General features: G+C 36.4%; 2 protein-coding genes across 10 annotated transcripts in view; one reads left to right on the forward strand and one right to left on the reverse strand.

Moving 5' to 3' along the window:
- GSTCD (glutathione S-transferase C-terminal domain containing) overlaps window positions 1-5,205 on the reverse strand; it is a 172,571-nt gene extending 167,366 nt beyond the window's left edge. Inside the window, exon 1 of one of the 5 annotated variants that reach the window (XM_004476216.5) lies at window positions 4,945-5,205. Coding sequence is in view for 3 of the 5 variants with exons in the window: in XM_004476215.3 (XP_004476272.1) it covers window positions 4,760-5,143 (384 nt within the window). In the remaining 2 variants the exon portion in view is untranslated. Of the gene's footprint in view, window positions 1-4,759 lie in introns of all 5 variants that reach the window. The other 4 variants (XM_004476215.3, XM_004476217.3, XM_012518678.4 and 1 more) reach the window with 4 other exon arrangements.
- On the forward strand, window positions 5,206-26,292 carry INTS12 (integrator complex subunit 12). 5 transcript variants are annotated; one of them, XM_004476219.5, is made up of 8 exons: window positions 5,206-5,320; window positions 9,051-9,143; window positions 13,834-13,998; window positions 15,056-15,208; window positions 16,643-16,830; window positions 18,477-18,636; window positions 19,983-20,129; window positions 22,808-26,292. In XM_004476219.5, exons 3-8 carry the CDS (start codon window positions 13,843-13,845, stop codon window positions 23,390-23,392), a joined length of 1,389 nt encoding a protein of 462 aa, XP_004476276.1. In that variant the 5' UTR covers window positions 5,206-5,320; window positions 9,051-9,143; window positions 13,834-13,842; the 3' UTR covers window positions 23,393-26,292. The 5 variants fall into 5 exon arrangements, with proteins under 5 accessions (XP_004476276.1, XP_004476278.1, XP_004476277.1 ...); XM_004476221.5 differs by having other exon boundaries at window positions 5,223-5,320; window positions 15,056-15,172; XM_004476220.5 differs by having other exon boundaries at window positions 5,290-5,385.
- Window positions 26,293-26,658: the final 366 nt, after the last annotated feature.

Below are 26,658 nucleotides of genomic sequence, written 5' to 3' on the forward strand. Positions count from 1 at the left end.
CAAAATGCTGGTTGTGACACATTAAATTGATTTCATGATTCAAAATGCCACAATCACAGTACAGTAGCACTGTTCAAGATGATGATCTCCAGTGTTATAGCTTTAAATATCTATGACTATTTAGATATTTATATCTCAGCCATATCCTCTCCGCTGAACTCCAGACTCCTATATTCCATTTGACATATCCACTCAGATGTTTCTCTAAAATTGTTTCTCCTCCCTTAGTGGTCTCCTTGGTAAAATGGCAACACCATTCACCCAAATGCTCAGGCCCAAAACTCTGAAGGCCTACTCAAGTCCTTTTTCGCTCGCATCCTGCCATCTCTACCTTTTTTACATATCCTAAATTCAACTTCTAACCACCTCTACAACTACAATGACCAGCTCTTACCAGAAACGCTGCAGAAATCTCTTAATTTTCCTTGCTTCTAATCTTCCCCAAAGTCTATTCTCCAACAACAGTCAAGGTGATCCTTTAAAAACATAAAAATCATCTTGCCCCCTGCCCAAACAACCCTTTGGCTTCCCAGCACACTTAGAATAAAACCCAAATATCCTAAAATGGCTTACAAAGTCGGATTCGAAGAAACTTACCCTTTTCTTTCTTTTTTTAAAAAGATTTATTTATTTATTTAATTCCCCCCCCTCCCCTGGTTGTCTGTTCTCTGTGTCTATTTGCCGCGTCTTGTTTCTTTGTCCGCTTCTGTTATCATCAGCTGCACGGGAAGTGTGGGTGGCGCCATTCCTGGGCAGGAAGTGTGGGTGGTGCCATTCCTGGGCAGGCTGCACTTTCTCTCACGCTGGGCGGCTCTCCTTATGGGGCGCACTCCTTGTGCGTGGGGCTCCCCTACGCGGGGGACACCCCTGCGTGGCAGGGCACTCCTTGTGCGCATCAGCACTGCGCATGGGCCAGCTCCACACGGGTCAAGGAAGCCGGGGTTTGAACCGCAGACTTCCCATGTGGTAGACGGATGCCCTAACCACTGGGCCAAGTCCGTTTCCCAAACTTACCCTTTTCTGACCTCAATTCCTCCCACTCCTCCCCCTTGCTTATGCCCCTCTAGCTACAATTCTCCTTACTGTTCTCAGAAGATGGCAGGAATGTTCTTCGCTTAAGTCTTTGTACTTGCTATTCCCTTTGCCTAGAATGCTCTTCTCCAAGACATTCACGTCTTGCTCCTTCATTTCACTGCAGTTTGTGCATAAATATTAACTCACAGCAGCCTCTCCTAACCACCTGAATTGAAATCTCATTCCTACCATTCCCTAATCTCTTAATCTGCTTTCTTTTTCTTCATAGCATTTATCACCTGACATTATATATTTATCTGATTGTCTGTGTGTGTGCCCTGCCCTCATGTAATATAAACTCCATGAGGGCAAGGACTTGACCTATTTGATTAACTATGGTATCTCCAGTGCTTAATAGTGCATACAGTATTCAAAGTTTAGCTCAAAACATGAACAAATGAATATACGTAAATGAACATCAGTATTAATGGCAATGACAGTCCTATTGAGCATTTTAGTCTCCAGTACAATAGGAGCCTTATTTTTTCATGACAACATTATATATTTCCCAAATTAATAAATCTATTTTGAAGGGCAATCTAAATGTAAAATATATAAAGAAATGAGATTAATCATGTTTGTTGAGTTGAACCAGAAAACATATATCTGGACTCCGTCAAACTTGTAAATAACAAATGCAAAGAAGTTTTGCTATGTATTGATATTCGGGCAACAGAGCTAGGAATCTAAACAGATTATATATATTTATTTGGCATACAAAATGTTTTTACATCAAGAACTATACAGTAATGAACACCAGTCCAGACTCTTGAGCCAGACTAACGGGGTTCAAATCCTGGTTCTGGTACTTAGTAACTGCACAAAACCTTTCTAAGCCTTAGTTTCCTCATTTAAAAAATGGGGATAATAAAAAAATAAAAATACCGACCATATAGTGCTTTGTGAGAATAAGTATTAGCTATTATTAGTCCTTTAAAATGTATCCCAAAATTCCTCATCCATTAACATTATTAAAATAGTCAAACTTTGGTGGGCAAAATCCATATTATGCCTTATATTTCCAAACTTTTTCCTCGGAAAGGCAAGGGATTCATGTTGCACTGAAAAGATTTTTTGTTGTTGCTCAAATACTGAGGAAAAAAAAATCATTTGATACTGAGGCTGAAGGCTAGGGAATCAAACTAGCAGAGTATAAATGTGAAACCTTTAGTCAACATGCATATTAACTGGTTAGAGTATAAAAGATAAGTGATTTGATACAGTTTACAAATATGAAAAATAATAAATTCAATTTTCATAAAGATTGACCATTATAATTTAAGCCAGTTTATATCTCCCACTACAAGTGCTTTGCATTATGAATGTTACAATTTAGCCTGTGTTTGTTTTATATTTCATAAAATAACACTATTTGGTTATAGACTCTCATCACCCTACTTTCTTAAAAATATATAGATTTTCTTTTTTGAAAGATGCTTGCCCCTACAAATATAGATAGCAGCTAATAACCTTAAATATTAGTTTAAAAAGGAAAAATTAAAAAAAAAACACAACTGAGCTTCTTCAGAGCTCATTACATCATGTAACATGGGGATTCATATACTTAGGTCCTAGAGGATAAAATTCTATGATTAAAATTAGATTTTTTTTTATCTGGGTAAAATGTTAAAAAAAAAAAGTTTAAAAGTGAAAAGACTTACTGTAACCTTAGCCATAAGGGAAGTGTGTCAACTACTCTCTGGAGAATCAGGGAATTATCTGTTGCCATGGAATCATAATGCTTGCAGCTAAACCTGACCTCATAATTAATAGAGATCCACATACTGAATACTAACAGGTTAGAAACACCAGCAGGTCTGAAATAAAATTACTGGATTCTCACAGCAAGCAATCCTTGCTTGTTTTGATCTAAATGGGTTAAAGTACTGCATTACAAGTACTAATCATTACAGAATTCATAAACTAAATACTTGAATACTTGAGACATAAAAACAACATGTATCCAGGGAACGATATATAACATAGATGTTTTTAGTTGCCAAGCCCAGAATTTGTTTGTTTCAAGGTCTCCTAAATTGTTGCTGTAAAAAGAACAGCTAGATACTAAGTACTTACTCTTATATCGAACCACAGGTGGTAATGCAAAAACTACAAAGTAAAGTCAGTTTTTAAAAAAGCAAAAACTTGATGGATACACTACTACAGAAGTTTCAAGTTTGAGCTTTGTTTAAAGTAGGCAAACATGGAGTAGAACTGTAAAGAAAATAAAAGCACTGATCAATTTTCAAATGCACTTAAATTTACAGGCTTATTTTTAAGTTAAATCTCTTATAATGATGTTTTCGTGTATATCAACACAATTTCAAGTAATGAGTATGCTTAAGGCAATCCTCAGTTGTGCATGCTCCCCACCAGACAGAAGTTAAAAACTAACATAGCTTAATGTTTGATTTATTAACTATGACAGCAAATCACTCATTTGTGTTGTAACAAAGAACTTATTTTCATAATAAGTTTTAAATTTTCACATCACTAGTTCTTGCCAGCTTTCGCATTTTCTCCCATAAGCACTGTTTCTATTGACAAACTAGGAAAAACTGGAAATACACTACTCTTTTTATCAATAATTAAAAGCAAGATATATTATTAAATGCTGGCATTTTCTTGGCATACAAGAATATATAACATCGGATGGATCATGGCATCAAGGGACTTTGACATTAAGAATAATGGGGGCGGCGGACTTGGCCCAGTGGTTAGGGCATCTGTCTACCACAGGGGAGGTCCTCGGTTCAAACCCCGGGCCTCCTTGACCCGTGTGGAGCTGGCCCATGCGCAGTGCTGATGCGCAAGGAGTGCCCTGCCACGCAGGGGTGTCCCCCGCGTAGGGGAGCCCGGGGCAAGGAGTGCGCCCAGTAAGGAGAGCCGCCCAGCGAGAAAGAAAGATTCCCTTGCCCCTGACAACAGAAGCGGACAAAGAAGACTGCAGCAAACAGACACAGAGACCAGAACACCCAGGTACAACCAGAGTGGGGGTAAATAAATAAATCTTAAAAAAAAAAAATTTAAAACGGTTACTTAAAGTTAAGGGTGGGGAACAGTATGTAGCTCGACTGGTTGTGCCTCCGCCTCCCATGTACGAGGTTCCTGGTAAGTTCCCCCATATCCCCTAAAAACAAAGGGGAAAAACCAACTTTTATTGGGTAGCAGATGTAGCTCGGTGGTTGAGCGCCTGCTTCCCAGGTACTGGATCCTGGGTTCAACCCCAGTATCTCCAAAAAAAATAAAAAATGGTGGTGGTGGGGGGAACACAACAGTCACCTAATCCCAAAACCTGATACAGAATTGACATGGAAAGTAATGTACTATTATCTTTGAAGACAAAGCAATTTCATAGAAACTAAATACTTTTCATAGAAGTTAAAAACGTGTCACATAACAAATGGCCTAAAACCAAACAAGTCCTTTTATGTAGTATTTATATATAACTGCTCTCTCCAAATCAGAAAAGGCTGGAGAGGAAATCTAAGTGCCAAAAAGAAAAGTTAAAGCACGATCCAAAAGGTCGTGAAACTACACTTAGAAGCAACAGCAAGCGACCCCACATATCCTACAACTGGAAGCTGCTCCACTCTCCCATCAACAGACGAAGTCATGAAGATTGGCCCGGGGAAAACTTGCAAAGGCGTAAAACTGAGAAGGGGCCCAGAGCCCCCGTCCGCACCTTCGAGAGTTGCGTCCAAAGAACCCGGGGCAACTGCAGGGCTGGAGAGGATCCGGACACTAATTCCACGCCGTCGCCCTTCCCGCCCTTTACCCGCATCCTTAGCCCGGACGACCCCGACGCCTCTAACAGTGGTTGCAGGGCCTTTGGGGCTGGCAATTCAGCGGCCCGAGCGCCCTCTTTACCTGGTCGCAGGGGCGCGGCCAGGCAGGGAGGGTGCGTGTAAGTGTCGGTGACGCGGATCGCCAGGGCCTTCCCGCCCCGCCGAAGCCGAGATTCCGAGGCAGCTCTAGCGAACAAAGGCTGGCAGACCACTCGCCTCCCAGGGGCCGGGAGAGAAATAGCACACAAAGCTTCTTCGTAATTACTCGGGCCGGCAGTCATTCATAATCCGGCGGACCGGAAACAAAGGTGGTTCGTCACTTCCTTTCGTTCCGTCCCAAAATATTTCCCCCTCGTCCCTGCTGTGGGAACCATTGTTTGCTTGCCCACGGAGCTGGCTAACGCCGGGACCTGTTCGAAAGGGGCCACCGGGAACCGACGGAGCGGCTGGGCGGAGCGGTAAGCTGTGACGACCAGGTTCCCAGCTGCCTCTGGGGGGGCTCGAGACCCTCGTGAGGGGCGAGGTGGGAGAGTAGTCCTGTGGGTATTAGCTTCCTTGCTCTGGCGCGAAATTTGCGAGATAGAGTGCCTTAGGCGGACCACTGTCCCCTTTCAATGAGGGCTGTGCTTCTTCCGAGTGTATTGCGAATTGGAGCACGCGGACTGAGGACTCTACTCCAGGAACTAGGTCCTTGGAATCTTGTCTCGGACCTTTCTCCGAAGGTTTTGGCGACCTCTCAGTACAGCTGCCTCTGTCCGTCTTGATCTTCTCTTTGACTCATTTGTTTCCCATTGTTAAGCATTTGCTGTGCCGTTTTGATCAGGATTGGCATTACTTTTCTTAGTGTCTGCTGCTGTTTGTCAGCCCCTCTACTATTTGATGAGTTTGGAATGCAGCCCTTTCCGCCTCTCGCTTTTCCACACGTGGTACTGAAGTATCACTGTAACTCCAGGGCCGAGAATTCGGTTGAGAAATGAAAAGTACAGCATCTTTAAAAAGATGGCTATTGGAATGGGTTGCAAGAACTCGCAAAATCTGAGCGGCAACGGTTTCTAAAGCTGTTTTGAAATAGCAACCTTGCATTCTGCATAAATCGGTTCAATTTCCTTCATCTCGGTGCAGAGGATCTACTTTGGAACTTATTTTGGAATGTGACAGGGAGAGTGGTAAATGGGATCTAGGAGAAAAGCATATGTTTATATTTATATATCGGTATCAGTTTAGATTAAAGAGATCCAGAAGCCCTAGAAAGGGACATTTAAACAAACATCTAGTTCATTCGTTCATTAAATACTTTTGAACACCTGTTAGCTTCCCGCCGGAGGGATATAACAGTGAACAAAACAAGTTCTTCGCGGTGATGGGATTTACAGTCTAGTGGGATTAATGGATTTAAACCTCTTGAAGAATGGGGAGGAGAGCACTCCAGATATGAACACTGTACAAGTCCTGAAAGAGGTGTTGTTTTGTTTTTATTTTGGCTCTGGTTGTTTTTTTGTTTTTGTTTTTTTAATGTGAGTTTTTGGGAGAGGGGGTTGGTTTGGGTTTCCTTTTTGTTGGTTTCTGGTGCAGCGTTGAAAATGGTTAGATTTGTGGAGAAGAAGGAACAAGACCATTACACTTTACTTTGATCCCTTCATTCAGTAATTCTATACCCATTATGTTGTAGTACTTTGCACAGCAGCAGAGATGGTCAAATATGTAAATCAAATATAGCCGTTTCCGTTAAAGTACTTAAGAATTTATAGGGAACTTAATACTGCACAAAGGAGTATAGTTCAAAGTAGTAAGTCCCAGTACCATGAGAAAGTACTATGAGAAGAGGCAGTTAGTAGTATTTGGGGTGGGGAAAGACACAGCAGCAGCTTTCAGTAGAATCCTTCTGAGCAGCAATATTTATCTGGGTCTTGAAAAGATTTGGAAATATAAAAATGGGGAGAAAATCTTCCCAGACCAAAATAAAAGTAAGAATAGAAGTGGCAAGACTAGCTAATGGCTTTGCTGTAAGAAATATTTGGAGACAAGGAATGGTAGGCTTTATGTCTATTAATGAATCTTTTTAAATGCTAGGCCAAGGTTTAGGCTTTATTTTGAAGCTAGTGGGAAGCCTTAATTTTTGAGCAAGAAAATGATTGTTTTTAAATGAAGAAGAAAGAAAAATGTTCTTCAGAAACATTAATGTGGAAACAGTATTGGAATCAGGAGAATAACTATAAAATTATTGCTTTAGTTCAAGTAAGCTAATAAAGTCCTGAACATGAGTAGTAGTAGTAGTAGTAGTAGTGGACGTGGAAAACAGGGGACAAATGTGAGAAATGTTGTCAGAATTCACAATAAGGACCTTTTGGTTGTGTGGGTATAGGGAGTAGAGGAAGAGTTGGTGAGGAAATATTTAGGCCTCAGACTTGATTAACTGGGATTTGTGCCCTTTACTGATAACAGAGTGCAGGGCAAGGAACTTGTGGGGGATATATTCATAATCTCAATTTTAGTCATAACTCAATTTGAGATACCATTAGAACAACCAGGTAGAGGTGTCTACTAAGCCTTTGGAAGTGTGGGATTTAAGTTTATGAGAGAGTGAGGTAAAGATAAGCATAAATCATCTGCCTACAGGATGATAATTGAAAATATACTTACAAGATTGCCACGGGAGAAATTGGTAGCAGAACTAAAGAAAATAGCCAAGGACAGATACTGGAGAAATAACAGGAGTAATAGGGATGAGAAGATGGGGCCAGAGAGAGAGGAGTCAAAAATAGAAGAGGAAAACCAAAAAGTTGAGTATAGCAACTCAGGGATGAAAAGTTTTGTGAAAGAGGAAGTTGATAATGTGTTCACGGGCCAGCATTTCCCAAGCAGGCACACTGCTAGATACAGGTGTTACAGAAGTAAGACCAATCCAATTCCTGCTTTCATGGGACATACATTCTAATGAGAAAGACAGACACTTGTTTACATAGTTAACAGTGTGGTGACGATTATGAAGAAGTACAGAATGTTCGGGGATCATATAACAAACAGTACGACTTCTAATTTTGGGGGGGAGATATGGAGATAAAATGAGACTTGAAGGGTGACTATTGATGTGGAGACAGTGGCCACAATAGTGGCTGAGAGCAGGGAGAGGGAAGAAGAGATGTAATGTGGGGGCATTTTTGGGACATGGAGTTGTGCTAAATGATATTGCAGGGACAGATATTAGACATTATATATCCTACCATAACCCACTGAATGTACTGGGGGAGAGTGTAAACTACAATGTAAACTATAATCCATGCAGTGCAGCAGTGCTCTAAAATGTATTCACCAAATGCAATGAATGTGCCACAGTAATGAAAGAGGTTGTTGATGTGGGAGGAGTGGAGTGGGGTGTGGTATGGGGTATGTGGAAGCCTCTTATATTTTTTAGTGTAACATTTTTGTGATCTATGTATCTTTAAAAAAAGACAATTTAATTTTTAAAAAAAAGAATGAAAAAAGATGGAGGAAGATGAGATACTTTCTACTAAGGTATTTGGAAAAATTATAATAAGTATGGCTACAAGAAAGGTGAGAGTAGCTCATATTTAGTGAGTATGTACTTTGCCAAGTACATCCTAACTGTTTTCCAGATCATGTAGGGCATTAGGGACCTTGTTAAGAATCTAATTCTTTAACCTTTGGACAGTGAGAAGTGATAAATTTATTTTAAGCCGGTCAGTGATATGAAAACATTTGGAGGGAGGCAGAAGTGGTTGTGAAGAGACCAATTAAGCTGTTTCAGAGAACCAGATAAAAATGATGAGAATTTGATGATAGTAAGGATTGAGAATTGTAGGTGGATCTGAGATGTACTTAAGAGGTTTAATTATTGAATGTGGGGCTGTAAGGAAGAAGGCAGCATTAAAACTGATTCTCAGGTGTCTAGCTGGAGCAAGTAGGTGAGTGCCATTTATGAGGAAGAGAAAGAACTGCTTTGGAGATGAGGAAAGAGCTTATGAATGGCTCTGTTAAAGACATGTTGAATAGAAGTTAACCTGTCAACATTGGATCTTGAAAGAGGGGTATGGGTTGGAGAGATAAATTTATAATCACTGCCAAAAAACTGTTGATTAGGGGAATAGTTCTCAAACTGTAGAGTTTATAAGAATCACCTAGAGGACTTAGATTTTGGGGGCCCTACTCTCAAACTTTTTTTCTTTACAGGTCTGGGATGGCTACTGAAGAGTTTGCATTTCTAACAGAGTTCGCAGATGATGTTGGAAGTCTGTGATCCAGAGACCACACTTTGAGAAAAAGGTATAGATGAAACAAGAAACCCAAAACCTAACCTTGAAGAACTCATTTTGTGTTTAAGTGGAACAGAAAGAACTTACAGAAGAGATTGAGAAAGAAGTAGGAGGAAATTCAGTAGAATATAGTGTAAAGTGTTTCCAAGAAGAGGGGAATGGTCAGGGGTGTAGAATGCCACTGAGAAATCTAGATTAAGATTTTAAAAGTATTTAATAGATTTACATGTGTAAGGCCCTGAATGACTTTGGTGAGACCATTTCATGGAAAGGTGGGATGAAAGCTAAATTTTATATGAATTGCAGCATAAATAGAAGGAATGAAGGAAAAAGTATAAAATGTAGATGACTTTATGAGGACGTTTAGTCTAAAAGGGAGAAGACAAGACAGAAGAATCTTCAGTATATTTAAATGTCGATGAGAAGGTGCCAGTAGAAAGCAAGAGTCTGAAAACAAAGAAGACTGAGTAAGTAATCTTTAGTTCAAGATTATAAAGAGGGCAGGAAGAGAGAATCCAGAATTCAGGTGGCATTATGTGGAGGGCCACCACCTTTTCTTAAATCAGCTGAGAAAGAGGAAAGGATGGGTACAACTAAGCTTGTAGAAATGGTCACAGTACATTGATTTACTTCTTCTCTGACAGCCTCTATTTTCTCTGTGAAGTAGGTGAGGTCACCTACTAAGATTGAAAAGCAGTTTTAAGGAAAATGGAGGAAGTAAAATATCTTTGCAGAAAGTGAGTGAGTTAAACAGAGAAGCATGATAGCATTCCTAAATTGTTTTGAGTACTTAGATGAGGTTGGTAACTCCAAAGATATAGAGGAGGGAGCAGGGATAGCTCAGTGGTTATGTGCCTGATTCTCATGTATGAGGTTCCAGGTTCAATCTCTGGACCCTCTTAAAAAAAATTACAGAGGAACAATCTGCCTGCCTGTTGGGAGTTTGTATATGTTCTTTTAAGCTGCACTTCGAGTTAGGGCACAGATAAGTTGGAGAGCAGGGCAGATGTCTGCAAAGGAGACGAAACTGGAGGCCTATGGGCAGAGTTGCTTGGAGTACTAAAAAAGAGCCATTGAAAGTCTAGTCTGTGGAATGTAAGCTAGATAGGATGTAAAGTGACATACTGTGAGTAAGTAAATAAAGATAAGAGATTCAAGGCAAAAATCATTGTTTAGCTGTGGGAATTTCTGCTTTACCTATGTGCATTTACCACAGGTAATTCTTGACATCAGCTAATATTTTCATTCCCACCAACACCATTACCGCCACTTCCCTAGCTCATTGCTAGTTTTTAAAGTGGTAATTATTTTCTCACATTCTTCTTTTATTAAAGCAAAGCCTAAGTTTTAAATTAAATCTACATTTAGAGCATTAAACTTTTTTCATATATATCTCTAGGACTTTTTTTCTAGAACTCTACAATAAGACTAATATGGTTCTTTTACAGTCTGTTTTGGTCATGGGTGTTATACAGGAAAGGAATTGTGTAGAATTAATGAGATTCAGAGGGTAAGTACAGGGAAATATTTTTGGAAATTGTAAAGGAGACTGACAATGTTATCCGTAATTGCTGACCTCTTTAGGATTTCAGTAGAAGGAAGGTAAGTTTCTGTCAGTATTTGTACATTTGCCAGTAAGTAGGGAGAAGTAATAGAAACCAGACAAGGCAATAGAAAATGGGAAGGAATATATGAAAACTAAAATATAAAGGGATAAAACACGTAACCATAGTGTTTTATTTTAGGCCCAACTACTGTTTTCTGTTTGATGAGGGAAAGAAATAGTGGCAAGAAGGTGCGGTAAACAGAAAGCAGAGGGATCAAGAAACTGGAAGACTATATAAATTCAAAGAACAGGTAGAGTGGGAATAAAAAAAAAAGGCAGTAAAATTAGCAGAGAAGAAAGATTGCCTTGGGGACTGAAGAGGTTCCTCGATCAAGGCAGTGGCAGAGGTTGAATAATAGAAGATTGTAGTCAAGGGGGAAAATAGTTGTGGCAAGTTTCGAATAGAGTGGCTGAAAATGAGTCTCCTTGCATTTGAAGACCTATATAAACAGAAATTCGAGAAGATTATCAATATGAATGCTAAAAGTGTCAAAGGTGATGGCAAGGAGAGTGGAAGGTGAGCCTAGTGCAAATGTCTGTACATTAGGAACAATGAAGGTACAAATATGGGGAGTCCAAGGGAAGATGCCGATAAATGGTAGTCATGGAATATTTTTCTAAAATGCAGCAGTGTAGACCAAGGACTATAAACCTCTTTGCTCCAGAGCAGGAACAAGTCAAAGGAACACTATTTGCAGAGGGTTGTTAGAGAGGTGCCATCACTGAGGGTTCTGGAGGTGTAATAAAGGTAAGGAGATAAAAGTAGTGCTTGAAGAATGGGTAGAAAATAGAGGAGAATATGCTGGTGATAGAATAAGGGCAGAAAATAATGGTTAGCTAGCAATGAAATTCGTTTGGAGAGAGGAAAGAGCTGAATGGAATGAGAGTAGTGGAGCAATTTGCAATGGGAAGGTAGTTTTTACTTTAAAGCAGCCATCATGTATAATAGGGAAAAGGAAAACTGGATGTTGCTAGATGGGCTAGAGCAGTGACTTTTCTCATCATTTATTCCACAAGTAAAAATTTGAACACACTAATACATATGTATATTTAGTCATCAATTGTGTACATATATGGTTATCACTGTATATTAACAGTTTATTTCTTAATAAAAGTATAAATATGAATAGACATTCTTAAATTTCCTCTGTTTCCCACTGGGGAGACCACTGAACTAGAGGAGCACATTAGTGAATTAGGGCAGGGTTACAAAGCCAATTAAGTTTTATAATTGCAGGACTGTATTAAAAGTACTAACTCCAAGGTTCCAACTGGAATGTTGGTGTCTTCTGTAGACTTGTAATTTAAGTGTTTGACTCTTGTCACCTAATCTGTAATGTAAAACCCTTTATCTGGGTTTATTGAAATGCATATCCATAAATACTTTGCTTCCATTATTTATAAACATTTAAAATTTTTCTAGTATGTGCAAGGAGTCTTCCCAGTACCAATCCTTTGGTCAGCATCCCATAAAAGAGATTGTTCTGGATAAGTAAACTATTATACCCTATAGCCAGGTCAATAGAAAGACTGACTAGGCTCTGCTCCTCTCCTATACTCTGAAACAGTGGCAGATTTACCTTTCCATTTAATCATAAAAATTTTATTGAGGAGCTGTTTTCTCCTCAGAACATGTATGGTGACCAGCCCCATGAGAAAATGTTAAATTACCTTTTCTGTGTCGATCATAATATAAATATAATGTATATAAGAATATAATCTTACGAAGTGACAGAGGTTGGTTTTCAATTTTTAAACTCTTAGTAAAGTAATCCAACTATTTGAGATAAGGTTATTTTCCTTCCAGTACTGGCCTATGGACTCCTTTTCCTGGGTGAGTCAGATGACATTGTAATAAAGAACAGAATTTGGCAATAATTTTGAGACTAGCATATATCTAATATCTTCTGTGAAACTTAAAAAATATTAATGTCTAGGGTTGTGCGTGTGTGTGTGTGTTTCCTGTCAAATTCGGAGAGGGAATCGTGCGGGTGGAGTGAGGGAGAAAGGAACAAACAAAATCTATTTCCAGACTGAGCTTTCATATGCCAAAATCCAACCTAAAGGAAGTTCTAATGGATTTATAAATCCCTGAAATTGGGAGATTACTGTGGAATTGCTGACAGATCCTTAACTGTAGCAGTGGAAGTATGTTGCATTATTATAATATTAACCTTGAGGATAGAAGATAGATCTCAAGCCCAGGAATATTGATCAAAGGATTGAACACAAAGAATACATTTTTATTTTAATAATTCCTTGCCTGGAGAGGTATTTGAAAAAGTGACAGCCAAAAGTAGAACCACATGATAGCATTGGCATTAACTGAGAACAAACTTTTCAATGTTTTTGAATTTCATAAGCCTTTGATGTATATCTTTATCTGCCTTGGCTATTTCTTAAGTTTAGGGCACAAAGCATTATCATAGACCCTTTGGAAAATATATATCCTTTTTAACAGAGACCTTGCTTTTAAAAACAGGTTAATGTATGAGATACCACAAAGTAAATTTGATCAAATAAGTTTATCAATAGTATGTTTTCTGAGGCTTTTAAAATTGGGGCTGAGGACTAAGGAGTCAGAAAAGATAGCTGCAGTGAAAACTGCAGCAGTGATCTCTATAGCTCAGCATCCTCTAACCATTGCCCTTCTATGCCTCTTTTCCCTATCACACACAGATACCCCATAAATCTTTGTTTTTGTCATAGAAGTAAGGTTTGATAGAAGAAATTTTGATATATATATATAGTAAACTTGACTTAAACGTATCAGGTTCCTGTGTACTAAAATTATAAGTGTATCTGTTAAAGGAGAGCTAGGGAGGGCTGTTTGTAACAGAAGGAGCTAATCTGAATTTAAAATTCCACCATGCTTCCACAGAAATCTAATAACACTGGCTGCCTCAGGGGAAATGAACTCAATGATGCCCATCAGGAATAAGAAGGAAATTTACTTTTACGGTTATATTTTGGACCTTTTGAATTTTGTGCCACATGAACACTTATTTATTATAAACAGAAACAAAATAAATAAAATTTTGGCATTATGTTACTGAGCATTGTCTCTAAATTACTTTCCCTTTTTTTCCTTCAGGTGTTTGCAATGGCTGCTACCGTGAATTTGGAACTCGATCCCATTTTTTTGAAAGCACTAGGCTTCTTACATTCAAAGAGTAAGGATTCTGCTGAAAAACTAAAGGCACTGCTTGATGAATCTTTGGCTCGGGGCATTGATTCAAGTTACCGCCCACCTCAAAAGGTATCTATATGAATAAAAAGCTTGTAGGGAATTTTAAAACAACTGTAGTGGTAAAATGATAACATTTAGACCATCTCAGGACAGTCTCTCTGCCAAAATAATATTTCCTTGTGGCCTGAAGAAATTAGATTCTTTTTTTTTTTTCAGTTTCGTAGAACTGTTATACATCATAGAAAAGTTAGCTGGGAGTGGGAGATACTCAGTTCTACTACATTATGTGTATAGAAATCTACTAGTTTAAGACTTACTTTAATTTCCAATTCTTAATAATCAGAATTCTTTAAAAAAAATTAGTGAATGTAACCATAACTTCTAATTACTCTCTAATGTTTTAGGGATTAAAAAATAATAAAATGAAATTCTACGAAAGTAAACTGAATGTGGATAGGATAATTTAAAGGAATATGAGGTATGGACAAACAATAAGAACTATGTAGCTCCAGTCTTGATAATAGCAAAGTGGCCATTGGCAGTTTTATGTGGAAAAAAAAATAAAAAACATATGATTTTGAAACAGATAGGCCTCTTAAAATCTGGTTTACCTTATTGCTAATTATGGGATGATAATAACTGATCTTGTGCATTTATGTGTACCTGGCACTTTTCTGAGTGGAATCATAATAACAATTCTTTGAGATAGGTATTGTTTATCTTCCTCATTTTACAATGAGTAAACTGATGTTTCCTTATTAGTAAAATGGTGATAAAAAGACTGACCTTGTAGAGTTGTGAAAGTTAAAAGTGATGAAGTATGTAAATAACCTAGACTAGAATCTACCTGGTGCCTAATAGGCTCTCAGTGACTGGCAGCTCTTATTATATTCTCTAATACCTACTAAGACATGCTTTTATGCCCATCTGAAGCTCTTGCCTTGAAAACCCAAGTCACCCAGATCTGCAGATTTAGAGACCAAACTGAGAAGGGGACAGAACTACATGGCTAGCTCATTTAATCCAGAATCTGACTCTCAAGTCCCAGGCTCTTAATCTGTTTTTCTGTGATGTGTTAGATGGTTTGAATATTTCATTACCTGTATCTTTTTATTTTACCTTTTAGGATGTGGAACCACCCAAAATTTCAAGTGCAAAACCTATCCCTGTTAAGCAAGAGACCAAAACTTCACCCAGTCTTCCTTCTGGCAATAATAATGGCAAGGTTCTCACAACTGAAAAGGTAAAGAAGGAAGCTGAAAAAAGACCTGCTGATAAAGTAAGATTTTATTTCAGTCTAGTCAAAAGAAATAGTAAATCAATTGTTTCATAGGCAGGAACAATGTTTTATACTTCTTTTATATAATAGGGTGCATAATCACTCAATATATACATTTTCATAGCTATATCTATTGACTTTTTGAAAAATTAAGTAAAATTTAGAAATGTTTTTTTAACTACTCACCAGTGTCATTGTTAACAAATATTTGAGCCCTATGGGATGTAGTAGTTTCAAGTATAAAGTTTAGTTGAAAACTCACAGAATGTCTTAGCAGAATAATTATTGAGAAGAAAGAGAAAATATGTAACTGCCTAAACATGAAATTTGTTACAGAATGGCATGCACAAGAATGGACTCTTAGCTTGCTGTGGATAATTCTTGAGTTATTTATTTTTGATGATTTCTGTATATATTTAGTAATTAAGATTTTAGCAATTAGTAAAAAATACATTTAAAAACACTCTGTAGTAATTCCTGCCCTCAAGGTGGAGTGTATTATTCCCATATGTTTTCATATGTTTACTAAATATCATCTATTTATAAACCATATTGTGGTGTTGTCTGTGATTTTAAATTTCCATAAATAGTATACTGTGTGTGTATGTAACTTGCTCTCTTCCCTCAACAATGTTTTTGAGATTTATCTATATTGAAGCGTAGATACACAGATCTAGATACTTCTTTTAGTTAGCATATAGTGCCCTTTTATTTATCATTGTAGGAATAAACCAGTTTATTCATTCCTCTACTGATGAGCAATTAGGTTACTATCCTTTTTCTCTATTACAATGGAGCGTCAATGAGCTGCTTTATACCTATCTCTTTGTGTACATGTTAGTAGTTCACTAGGATGTATACCTGTAATTATATGTCATAGGATATGTACATCTTCAACATGCAACCAGGTATTATCAAATTGTTATACAAAAATTGTTATACAAAAAGGGCAAGGGTTTACTAAATTAATTCTCTTGCTAACAAAGTATAAGAATTCCATATACTCCATTTCTTATCAGATTTTTACATTTTGCCAGTATATAGACCGGTATATCTGTAACATTTATATCTTGAGAGAGAGCCGAAATGAGCTTTAAAACAATTATGGCAATGTGTTAAGTCTGAATGGCTAAGACATAGTTCATTATTTCTTTTCAGTATATTTTAAATATTTGTAGTTCATAAAGTATTTAAAATTTAAAAATAGTCTATTTTGCTGTGGTTTCCCACTTCAAAGCATCTGATAGGGAAAAAAAAAGAAGTCTAAGTCTTCTACTGATCTTTTATGCCCATACCTGTCTCCAGTTATGTGAAAATACCTGTAAAATAACCTGGGTCATTGCACACTATCCATTTCATCCACCTCTTGGTGATTTAGAGTTTATCCTGCTATGTTACTTTCATTATCGTTTTTTGATTGGATGCTTTAAATAGGTGAAGTCAGACGGCAGTGAAGGAGTTGACATTCCAAAGAAACCTAGATTGGAGAAGCCAGAGACACGGTCCTCTCCCATTACCGTTCAAACCAGCAAGGATTTAGCTATGGCTGACCTGTCTAGTTTTGAGGAGACCAGTGCCGATGATTTTGCCATGGAGATGGGATTGGCCTGTGTTGTTTGTAGGTAAGTTGTACCTTGCCATAAATTCTTTTTTTTCTTTTTCTTTATGAGGTATTGGGGATTGAACCCAGGACCTCATACATGGGAAGCAGGTGCTCAACCATTGAGCTACATCTGCTCCCCAGTGAGAGTTGGTTATTTCATTTGTTTTGTTTTCAGGAGCTGTCCGGGATTCCCGGACCTTGTATGTGGGAAGCAGTCGCTCAACCACTTGAGCTACATCTGCTCCCCTTGCCATAAATTCCTTTAAAGAGCAATTACCAAAAAGAAAAAAGAAAATCAGACCAATAGTTGTCTGTTTTATATCTTGTTTCTATTATTTGGGAATGGGGAGGAGATATATAGATTATACTTCATGAACTGCTTATATAGGAATTTAACTTCTTAAAATTGTGAAATATTTTATATCCTTACTGTGGTTTCTTTAATTGGTTGTAAAATTTTCTGCATTGAATTCTAGAGGGAAAGTAATTATTGCTTTATTCCTTAGTGAGAAGGAATCTGTTCTTCAAGCTCAGTTATTTCCTTCTTTCGTTTTTAGAAGCTTGTATTTTGCCTTTTTTCTGAATTATTGTAGAACTTATAAATTGTTATATATCATTTCCTAAAACACATTAAATATTTTCCAAAGGATAATGGAAATGAAAGGAATAAATCATGTAGGTTATTCTGAGTGTTTTAACACATTAATGCATACTTGTGAAAACATTGATAATTTTCCTTAGTTGAAATGCATTTAAAACAGAAATAATTCGATTTTAAACTCCTTGAAATCAGGGGCTAAGTTTTTAATGCTTAGTGGTCTTTAATGTGTATCATAACAAAAATCATCTTTGTTGCTCCTTTCTTTAGAAAAATGTTACATTCTGATCCCTTCTTATTCTGAGTCATAACTATAAGCTTTTGTGAACCTTACGGAAAATACATTATGTGCTTCTGAATGGCACCATTTGTGAGAACATCCTTGTTTTCACATGTTTATTTAATCTGTATCTATCATGAAGGTTATCATCTTATAAATTAAAACAATAAAAGGTAAAGTATTAATGTGTAAGGAATGGAGAACTAGTAACTATGACTCTCCATCAAGTGACTTATAATAGTTTTGTAAGACTATGTTTATTGCTTTTTGGGCTACAGGAATTTCCATCTTTTGATACACTTGATGCTCAGTTCTGTCCAATTGATCAGACATTTATTGATCACCATATGTCTGTACATAATGTGCTGTAGATAATTAGGCCCAGTTTCTGCCTTTAGGTAACTCACATATTAATGGGTAAGCTAGAACAACACACAGGTAACCAACTAATATAAAGGAATCTAGTAGAGTTACAAAGGAAGTGTTACAAGACTATTAAAGGACTACTCAATCTTGAATAAAGAAGAACAAATTACAGTGAGAAATTACAAGGAGAATATAGCCAAATTTAATTATTAAAGCTCCCTGCATTTTATTAATGGCTGAGCACAAGCTTTAAAAGAAATGAAGTATTTATGCAGACTACCTGTTGGGGGTTGTTACTTTGTTGTTTGGTTTTCTGGGTGTTTTTCCTCTTTAATATATCAAAATTTACTAGAACAACCTGAAATTTTTTTTCAATTTTTGCTTTCAAGAAAGTATAATGTTTCATGATATATTCTCTTAGGCAAATGACAGTGGCATCTGGTAATCAATTAGTAGAATGTCAGGAGTGCCATAATCTCTACCACCAAGATTGCCATAAACCTCAGGTGACAGACAAGGAAGTGAATGACCCTCGCCTGGTGTGGTATTGTGCCCGATGTACCAGACAAATGAAAAGAATGGTAGGATAATATTTTTCTCTGTTTTGAACAGTCTCTGTTTTTTTTTCTGTTAATATGTGCTTTCTAAAGTAAAAACTTGAACACTTAGAACATTAAAAATTATAAATTAATGTAATTATTTAAATGTTTGCACATAGTTTGTATATGTGCTTTAGTTTCTAAGCCTAAAGATGGGATCATGTTAAGTGCATTTTTCTCTGTTCACTTTTAGGTTATTATTCTAATGTAGACAAATGATCAGGAATGGAGAACCACAAAATATAAATAGTCCTAACTTGTTTGTCAATGTATTTATAAACATTTAAAAATAATATAAAGCACTGTGGTTAGTGGTAATATACAAGGTCCTAACCTTTGATGAATCTAGTAAAGGGATATAGAAAATGTCTATTCCTAAGCTTAAGCCACCAACCTTACAAGTTGTGTACAGAGTCAGTATTTGTATGTGCATCCCCATCTTTCCATTTCTGTTTCTCTGTTCTTTTGTTTTTCCTTCTCATTGTCTTTCACATACAAATATGGGTCTTCTCCATTTGAGCCACATCTACCTTTTCAGCCTTCTTTCCCACTGCGTCACTATACATATTCATACATTCTGGCCCTGCCAGACTGTGTCATTCACTAAACATGCTTTGAACTTTCATGTTCCCATATGACCCATTTCTGACCTTCTTTTCTTCTTCCAGATACCTTTTCTTCCTTATCTCTTTTGCAAATTCTCTTAATGTAATTGTTTGTAAAAGCACAGAGGATGCAAATTCTTACTTGGTAATTCATGAACTTTCTCTTCGATGAGTTGGATTCATTGTGCTTATTTTTGCAATGTGGGAAAATCTCAAAAAGATCCATCATTTATCACTAGTTTTTTCTCCCCATTCTGCATTTAAAACTGTATCATTAGTATGAGCTATGGGAGACCACCTTTTAACTCAATCTCAGTTACTAAGAATGCCAAGGAGAAACCTCTTAAGGCTTCTGCCAACCATAATGAGAAATAAATGCACTTCATGATAAGTGAAGCCAATTGATTATATGTAGTTTGTGTTTTCCTGCATTTGAAATAATTTGGTTTGTCTTGTTAAAATGGTATTTAATCAATCCTAATCCATGTGGGTTCTATACTATAATATTATCTGTACTTTTCAGAAATCAGTGAAATCTGTAAAACCATTAATATTATAAAAATAATTTGTTCAAGTCTGTACTTTCAGTATTATGCCATTTTTTAAATTTTCAGGTGTCTTTCAGTTTAGTCAATGAGGAATCCATGATAGAATTTTTATTTATTCTTTTTTCATGCAGTTAATTAAGGTTTTGTATCTAATTTAAGCCTCTGACTTCTACAGGCTCAAAAAACTCAGAAACCACCACAGAAACCAGCCCCCACAGTTGTTTCTGTTGCTCCAGCTGTCAAAGATCCATTGGTTAAGAAACCAGAAACTAAACTGAAACAGGAGACAACTTTTCAAGCATTTAAAAGAACAGAGGTCAAGGTATGGTACACTGCATTTTTAACCAAGATTGTATCTGAATTTAAGTAGGTAAATAATAGTTGCTTGATAAAAATGTAGTAAGAAACTTCATTAAGACTAGAGGTTGAAAATTAAGACTGCACTACTGTTAGCTTTAGGTTGAAAGGGAATATTTACAAAATGATTAAATCTCTAAGTCTCTGATTACCCTTTTTATCACAAATAAGTCCTGTCTGTGAGCATTCCAATATGACATTCTTTACCATTCTTATGTAGCCAGACACTTATCTCCAATCAGGAATTTAGTTTAAATTCTAAATACCTCTGTCCAAAGTAGTATACTGCTTGTATTGATTGGTCCTGTGGCTTTCTTTTCCCTATATATTGGCTATTGAAAAGGTTTTCTTATTTTGTGTTACATTTTCCTTTTATGGTAAATGTAACACAAGGAACTTTTATGGTATCAACCTGTTTTACTAGGGGACCATATTACCTAGTGTCATTCCTAGGTTTGCACTACATTATTAATATCCCAGTCTTTCAATATCATGAAATAAAATATTTTCTAATCTAAACTTACATCAAAAAACTTTTACTGGGTTACACATTCCAATTTTAAGTGAAGTACTAAAAATGGAAGAAAAAATATTGCCCTACATTCTCAAAGACTGACCTCAGAAAATTCTAAAGATAATAGCTTGTCAAAGTAGTTATAAATAGTAAATCTCAGGAACCTGGTGCAATGATAAAGAATATGAATATAAATCACTCTGAGAAAAATACTGAAACCTGCCATTTCTTTTTTTATTTAATCCTCTTTAAAAAATTTAGTCTTATACTTTTACCAGGAAGAAGTGATATCCAAGGTATTTTATTATTGATTTGTCATGCATACACTTAGTAAAGTGAAATTGAAAATAATTAGAGTTACTATATTCTATACTTAAATCACTTTTACTAGCTTGTTACTACTAAAGTTTAAGGAAATCCAATGTGAAATCATTTTATGACAAATTAAGGTTTTGGATGCCATATTTGTTTTGATGAAGGGGTCTTGGTGTTTTTATAATGCAAGCGAATACATTTTTATTATGAAAAAATTTTGGTACCATTCATATATAAAAAGTAAATGACTTTCTGACCAGGATAATGGCCAAAATATATTTATCATTGAAAATAGTTGAGAAATTTATTTTCTCTGCTGAAATAGTATGAAAGTATGTGGGCTCCATTGTATGTAGTATTTTATTTTTATGTGTTCTGATAGTATTATAAACCATCTGTCAACCTGTTGAAAAGCAATACCAGACAACAGCAAACCATTAAAATACACTGCCAAACACATTGAACTTGCTTTCTTGTTTGTATTTCATAAGTATTAGGCTTTTTAATTACTTCAGATGGGTTTTCTTTTGTAAAGTTTGTTGAGAGATCATTGAGCCATATGGCAGAGAGTTTTTACATTTAATAAGAAAAAAGAAAAAAATTAGCTCTTTCATAACTGAAAATTAGAGGTTTCCTGCATCTGTATCCTTTTGCTTTCTAGATTAACTTTTTCTCCCATTACCTGTATGTGTTTCTCTAGGAGTTTATAATTTATGTAAAGTGCTTCCTTCTCTGCATAACCTTATGCAGTAGTTGTCAAAATATTATAGTCAAAACCTTCTCATTTTCACAGTATATGAATAAATATATGGACCCCCTTTCTTACAAATTTAAGATCTCAGAGCACTCTAGTTTGATTGCTTTTAACGTGGTTAAAAATGTTTATATGCAGACATTATTGAAAGCTATTTTATTGGAGCTAGAAATGCTTTATTGATTCTTTCAGAGTTCAGTTCTAAAATATGACAAGATATATTTTAGGCATGATAACATTTTTAAAAATAGGATGCTAATTGTAAGACTTTACCTTTTAGCACTTCTGTACATCTTAATATGAGAAAAGAAAGGATGACAATGAGTTCAATTCATAATTTGAACAAAGGGCATTTTGTTCTTGTGTTAATAAGAACAACAGGTATTTATCTAGTGGCGTTGGTTTCATTATCAGCTGCTGATTAAAGTTAATTGGAGAAGTTAAAGTATCATACTTTTAAAAAATACCTCTGGGAGTGAGTCAGACCTACCCAATATATCACTGTGCAGCCTATGAGGCAGTTGGTAAAATCTTTTATAGAGAAGCAGGGGTCTATTATGTGATAGTTTCAATGGAAGCATGGATAAGTTGTGAAAATGGTCATGAGACATTTTCTTTTTAATAATTCAGAAAGGTTATTCACTTTCAAAAAGTTAACTTAGAACATCTGTATATTTTGCATTGCCTGATGCACTGAGCTAGAAATATCTTTTGGGTAAAAAACAATTTAAGCATTAAATATGATTTTCTGGTGTGTCTTATAAGAGAATATAAAAGCAATTCCAAAAGAGGAATTCCAAACATTTCTCTGTTGGAATCATTCAAAAATTTCTGCCTTGGAAATAGTAACACCCTCTAATTGTAGATAAATTTTGTTAAGTTATATGGATTATTTTCAGATCAGTTTCATAGACCCTAATTAAATGGTGACATTTAAATTTTTCAAATTATTACTTTGGTATAAAAAGGTCTATGAATTAAACTTGTTATACAAGAACATTATGTAGATGTTGATTATACTTGGCTCTAATGTAATCTTTGATCTGTCTTATCTTTTTAGACATCTGCAGTTATTTCAGGAAATTCTTCTAGTACCAGTGTTTCCTCTTCAGTGACTAGTGGCCTAACTGGTTGGGCAGCTTTTGCAGCCAAAACCTCCTCTGCTGGTCCATCAACAGCAAAATTGAGTTCAACAGCACAAAACAATAGTGGGAAATCTGCTACCTCATCCGCTAACCAGAAGCCTGTGGGCTTGACTGGTCTGGCAACATCATCCAAAGGTGGAATAGGTTCCAAAATAGGTACCAGCAACAGCACTACACCCACTGTACCACTGAAACCACCTCCACCTCTAACCTTGGGAAAAACTGGCCTTAGTCGCTCAGTTAGTTGTGACAATGTTAGCAAAGTAGGTCTTCCTAGTCCAAGTAGTTTAGTTCCAGGAAGCAGCAGCCAACTAAGTGGGAACGGAAATAGTGGAACAGCAGGGCCTAGTGGAAGTACCACTAGCAAATCCACTTCAGAATCGAGCAGCACTCCCTCAGCATCCCTCAAAGGTCCAACTTCACAAGAATCACAGCTCAATGCCATGAAACGATTACAGATGGTCAAGAAGAAAGCTGCCCAAAAGAAACTCAAGAAGTGATGTGACCAAGTAGGTTTTTATATCATATTACCCTAATGAAAATCCTCACTATTAGGACAAAAATGTAATATAATTTAATAAAAATCTTCATTATCAAATTTTATTGCTTCTTACCTTAAAATGCAAAATAAGATCTAGCAAAATTTGTAAACTTTTTTGTTTTAAATCTATCTTTAACATTTTTATTTTGTTAACCCTTTCCATCGTTTTTGAAAACAATGATTAGAATGTCTAATTCTTAATGAGAATATACAGAATCCCAGAAGATTGAAAATTTAAAGAAAAAGAAATATTTCTTCTAACAAAGCACCAATAATTGATCCTGCTGAATAAGGTGCCTTAGAGGATAGTCAGGATGACCCATATGAAGTTTTCTGCTTTCCCCTTGACATTCTGGGTGTCAGTCCCCAGCTTCATTTCAATTAATTCTCTGTCTCCTTTCAGTTAATCCATTGTCCCCTTTAACAGTATGAATTTTTTTTTTATGAATCCCAAAAACAGATTTTTCTTAAACTAATCCATTCCTGTGGGTGTGAGACCCTTTTGACTGGACTACATTAGTGAGGCGTGACTCAAGTTAAGGCTCTGCCGTCTTACTGGGCCTGGTAAAAGTAGAGACCCAGGGAGAAAGGCAGCCACCATATTTTATCCTGCCATGTGAGAGGACTTCATGTTTGCCTAAGGCTGCAGAAAGGCAAAGAAGCCTGAGAGAGGAGGCCTGGAAAGAGATAAGCCCTATACCTCGTTGCCCACAGCTGAGGGAGATGGTAGATTCTGGAGGGGAAAGTGCAGGATCTCAGGATCTTGCTTCACCGCATGGCAGCACACCAACACCAGCAGCTGACTTTGGTGAGAAAGCATCTCCGATGGGTCTTGATTTGGATATTCTACAGCCTCAGAACTGTAAACTTTTACCCTAAATAAAATTCCCGTTATAAAAGCCAACCCATTCCTGATAGTTTGCCTCAGCAGCCCTGTGACAAACACCCCCTTTCTCAAAATTAAATTTTATTTTTTTAAGATAGTTTAGATTACACAAATGTTACATAAAAATGTAGGGGATTGCCATTTGCCTCACTCCCTACCCCTCCCACACTTTCCCGCGTTATCAATATCTTTCACAGAGTGTAAACTATAAACCATGCCTTTTTAATACAGTAGTTTTCCCACATTGCCAATATGACATATGCGCATAGTATATACTCAGTAAATGTTGGATTTTGACTCGTCCTGGATACACACATTCCCTGAGAATTCTTGAGAAAAATACTCATTTCCAAGAGTCCTTGTGAATGGAAAATTTCTGACTTTACACACTGACATCATCTTCCTATGCCATGAAAGAAAAGGATGTTTTATTTTTCTGCCAAAAATGTTACCTAATTTTAATTAACTTTGTATAAAAGAAGCTCCTAAATAATGTTTAATTCTTGAGTTGTTTTGAAATATCTGCATGTACATTGTTAAGTCAGAAAGTGAAGGGTCTGAGTTGTTGCCTTACTTGCAAGCTAACAAATTAACGTGTTACACTTTTACATATATATTTTGGTAGGAGATGTGAAGGTTTTTGAATCTGAGAAACAGATCATTTATTATAGCAAAACACAGCAGCCAGAACAATACCTGAGTACTGGTTTTCTTAATCGCAGTCACCAATCTGAGAGCCTGGTGATCTATGTGGGATTGCATCATAAGAAGAAAGGCAAAATTAGGAGACCTTAAACTTCTATAAACTGCTAGCACCTGCCCTTCCTCCCCTCCAGAAAAAGAGATTACCGGTTAGCCAGAATGTAAGCAGTTGTCTCCATGGAAGGGAAAGAGAGGCTTTACCTCTCCAAGTCACTCCAGAGACGTCTGTAAGGAGACACTATCTCTAGCTTCCACGGCCATCTTAGGCAAACATCCTTGTTCTGAGCCCATTGCTCAGAAGGCCAGGATCATGCAAAATTATGAAATATTCACGGAGAATTATTTCCCAACATATAACACAATGACAGTCATTATAAAAAGTATTTTGTTATTTGGGAATACTTCATTGCAAGCAGAAATTGAGGTTCAACAAATTCCCAATTCACAAGACACTGAGCAGTCTTTACATCAACCTTGTGTGCTGTAGGTAATGAGTTTACTAAATCTTCACTCTCTAAACCTCTAATCTCAAACTCTCATTCTTAAACCCTTTATTTTTCTAATATTCTAAAATATATTGATAAATGATGTCTGTGATGATAAATCCTTTTAAATTAAGTTTGGTCTTTTTCTCAGGAAAGACTATTTTAAACCTTCCACACTTAAATAATGGCACTAAGTTATTCTTGGTGAATTCAGGAATGAAATAATTCTATTATTTGCATGTAGAAAATGGGCCTGCAGATTTTTTGTTTTGAGAAACAGACTTCTGTTGATGAAACATGAGTTTGGCACAAACCCCAAATTCTCTTTTATTGGGGAGTTTCAGGATCAAAATGACCACAAATAACTTCATCATGTTTGTTCATAGTTCAAGGCCAGTTTGGACTAAACTGGACAAAATGACCTGACATATGCTCAGCTTAAAAATTATAACACTTAGTATAACATCAGTACCTATAGGAAATTAAAGCAGTAATGCTTGCATGTTGGCACTTGAAATGAAAATTTTTATCTAATATAATCAGAACATAGATGCTGGGTAGAGTTGAGAAACAATTATTTTAATTTCTACCAGTACTTCAGGGAGGACTCCTAAGAATTGTTGAGGAAGTAATTTTTCCTCCATGGAACATGGCTCTTTTAATAGATAATCTGTATAATTACAAAAGGTAGATATTTAGAATATGTATGTACATGTAAGAATGTATACATCTAATAAGGTATATAGCTCAGTTTGATATTTTATAAAGGTACTTTTGCAATTATAATTTGTCTTCATGTATCTCTTGTGTCTTGATTTTTCCATATCAAAGAAAGTAAGCTACAAAGTTTTTTAACTATGATAAAAGTAGCCAGTATTTATCACTATTTATTTTATGTATAATTTGTTTTCCCTACTAGAATTTTCCATTTTGGGAGGACGGGGATCTTATATGTCTTGCACACCACTTTGTACTCCCACTGCAGCTCTCAAATAAGTATTGGTTCCTTGAATAGGTAGGTGAGCCAACAAGTTAACTTTTGAGATTGTAAATTCAAATCCCATTTTAATGAAATTCATTGAGTATCACTTCTCTGTTTTGCATATTGGGCTTTCTTTAAGATTATTCAACCATAGGTTTTTGGGTTGTGTG

The sequence above is a fragment of the Dasypus novemcinctus genome, chromosome 1, assembly GCF_030445035.2.
Source record: "Dasypus novemcinctus isolate mDasNov1 chromosome 1, mDasNov1.1.hap2, whole genome shotgun sequence".
Classification (NCBI taxonomy): Eukaryota; Metazoa; Chordata; class Mammalia; order Cingulata; family Dasypodidae; genus Dasypus; species Dasypus novemcinctus.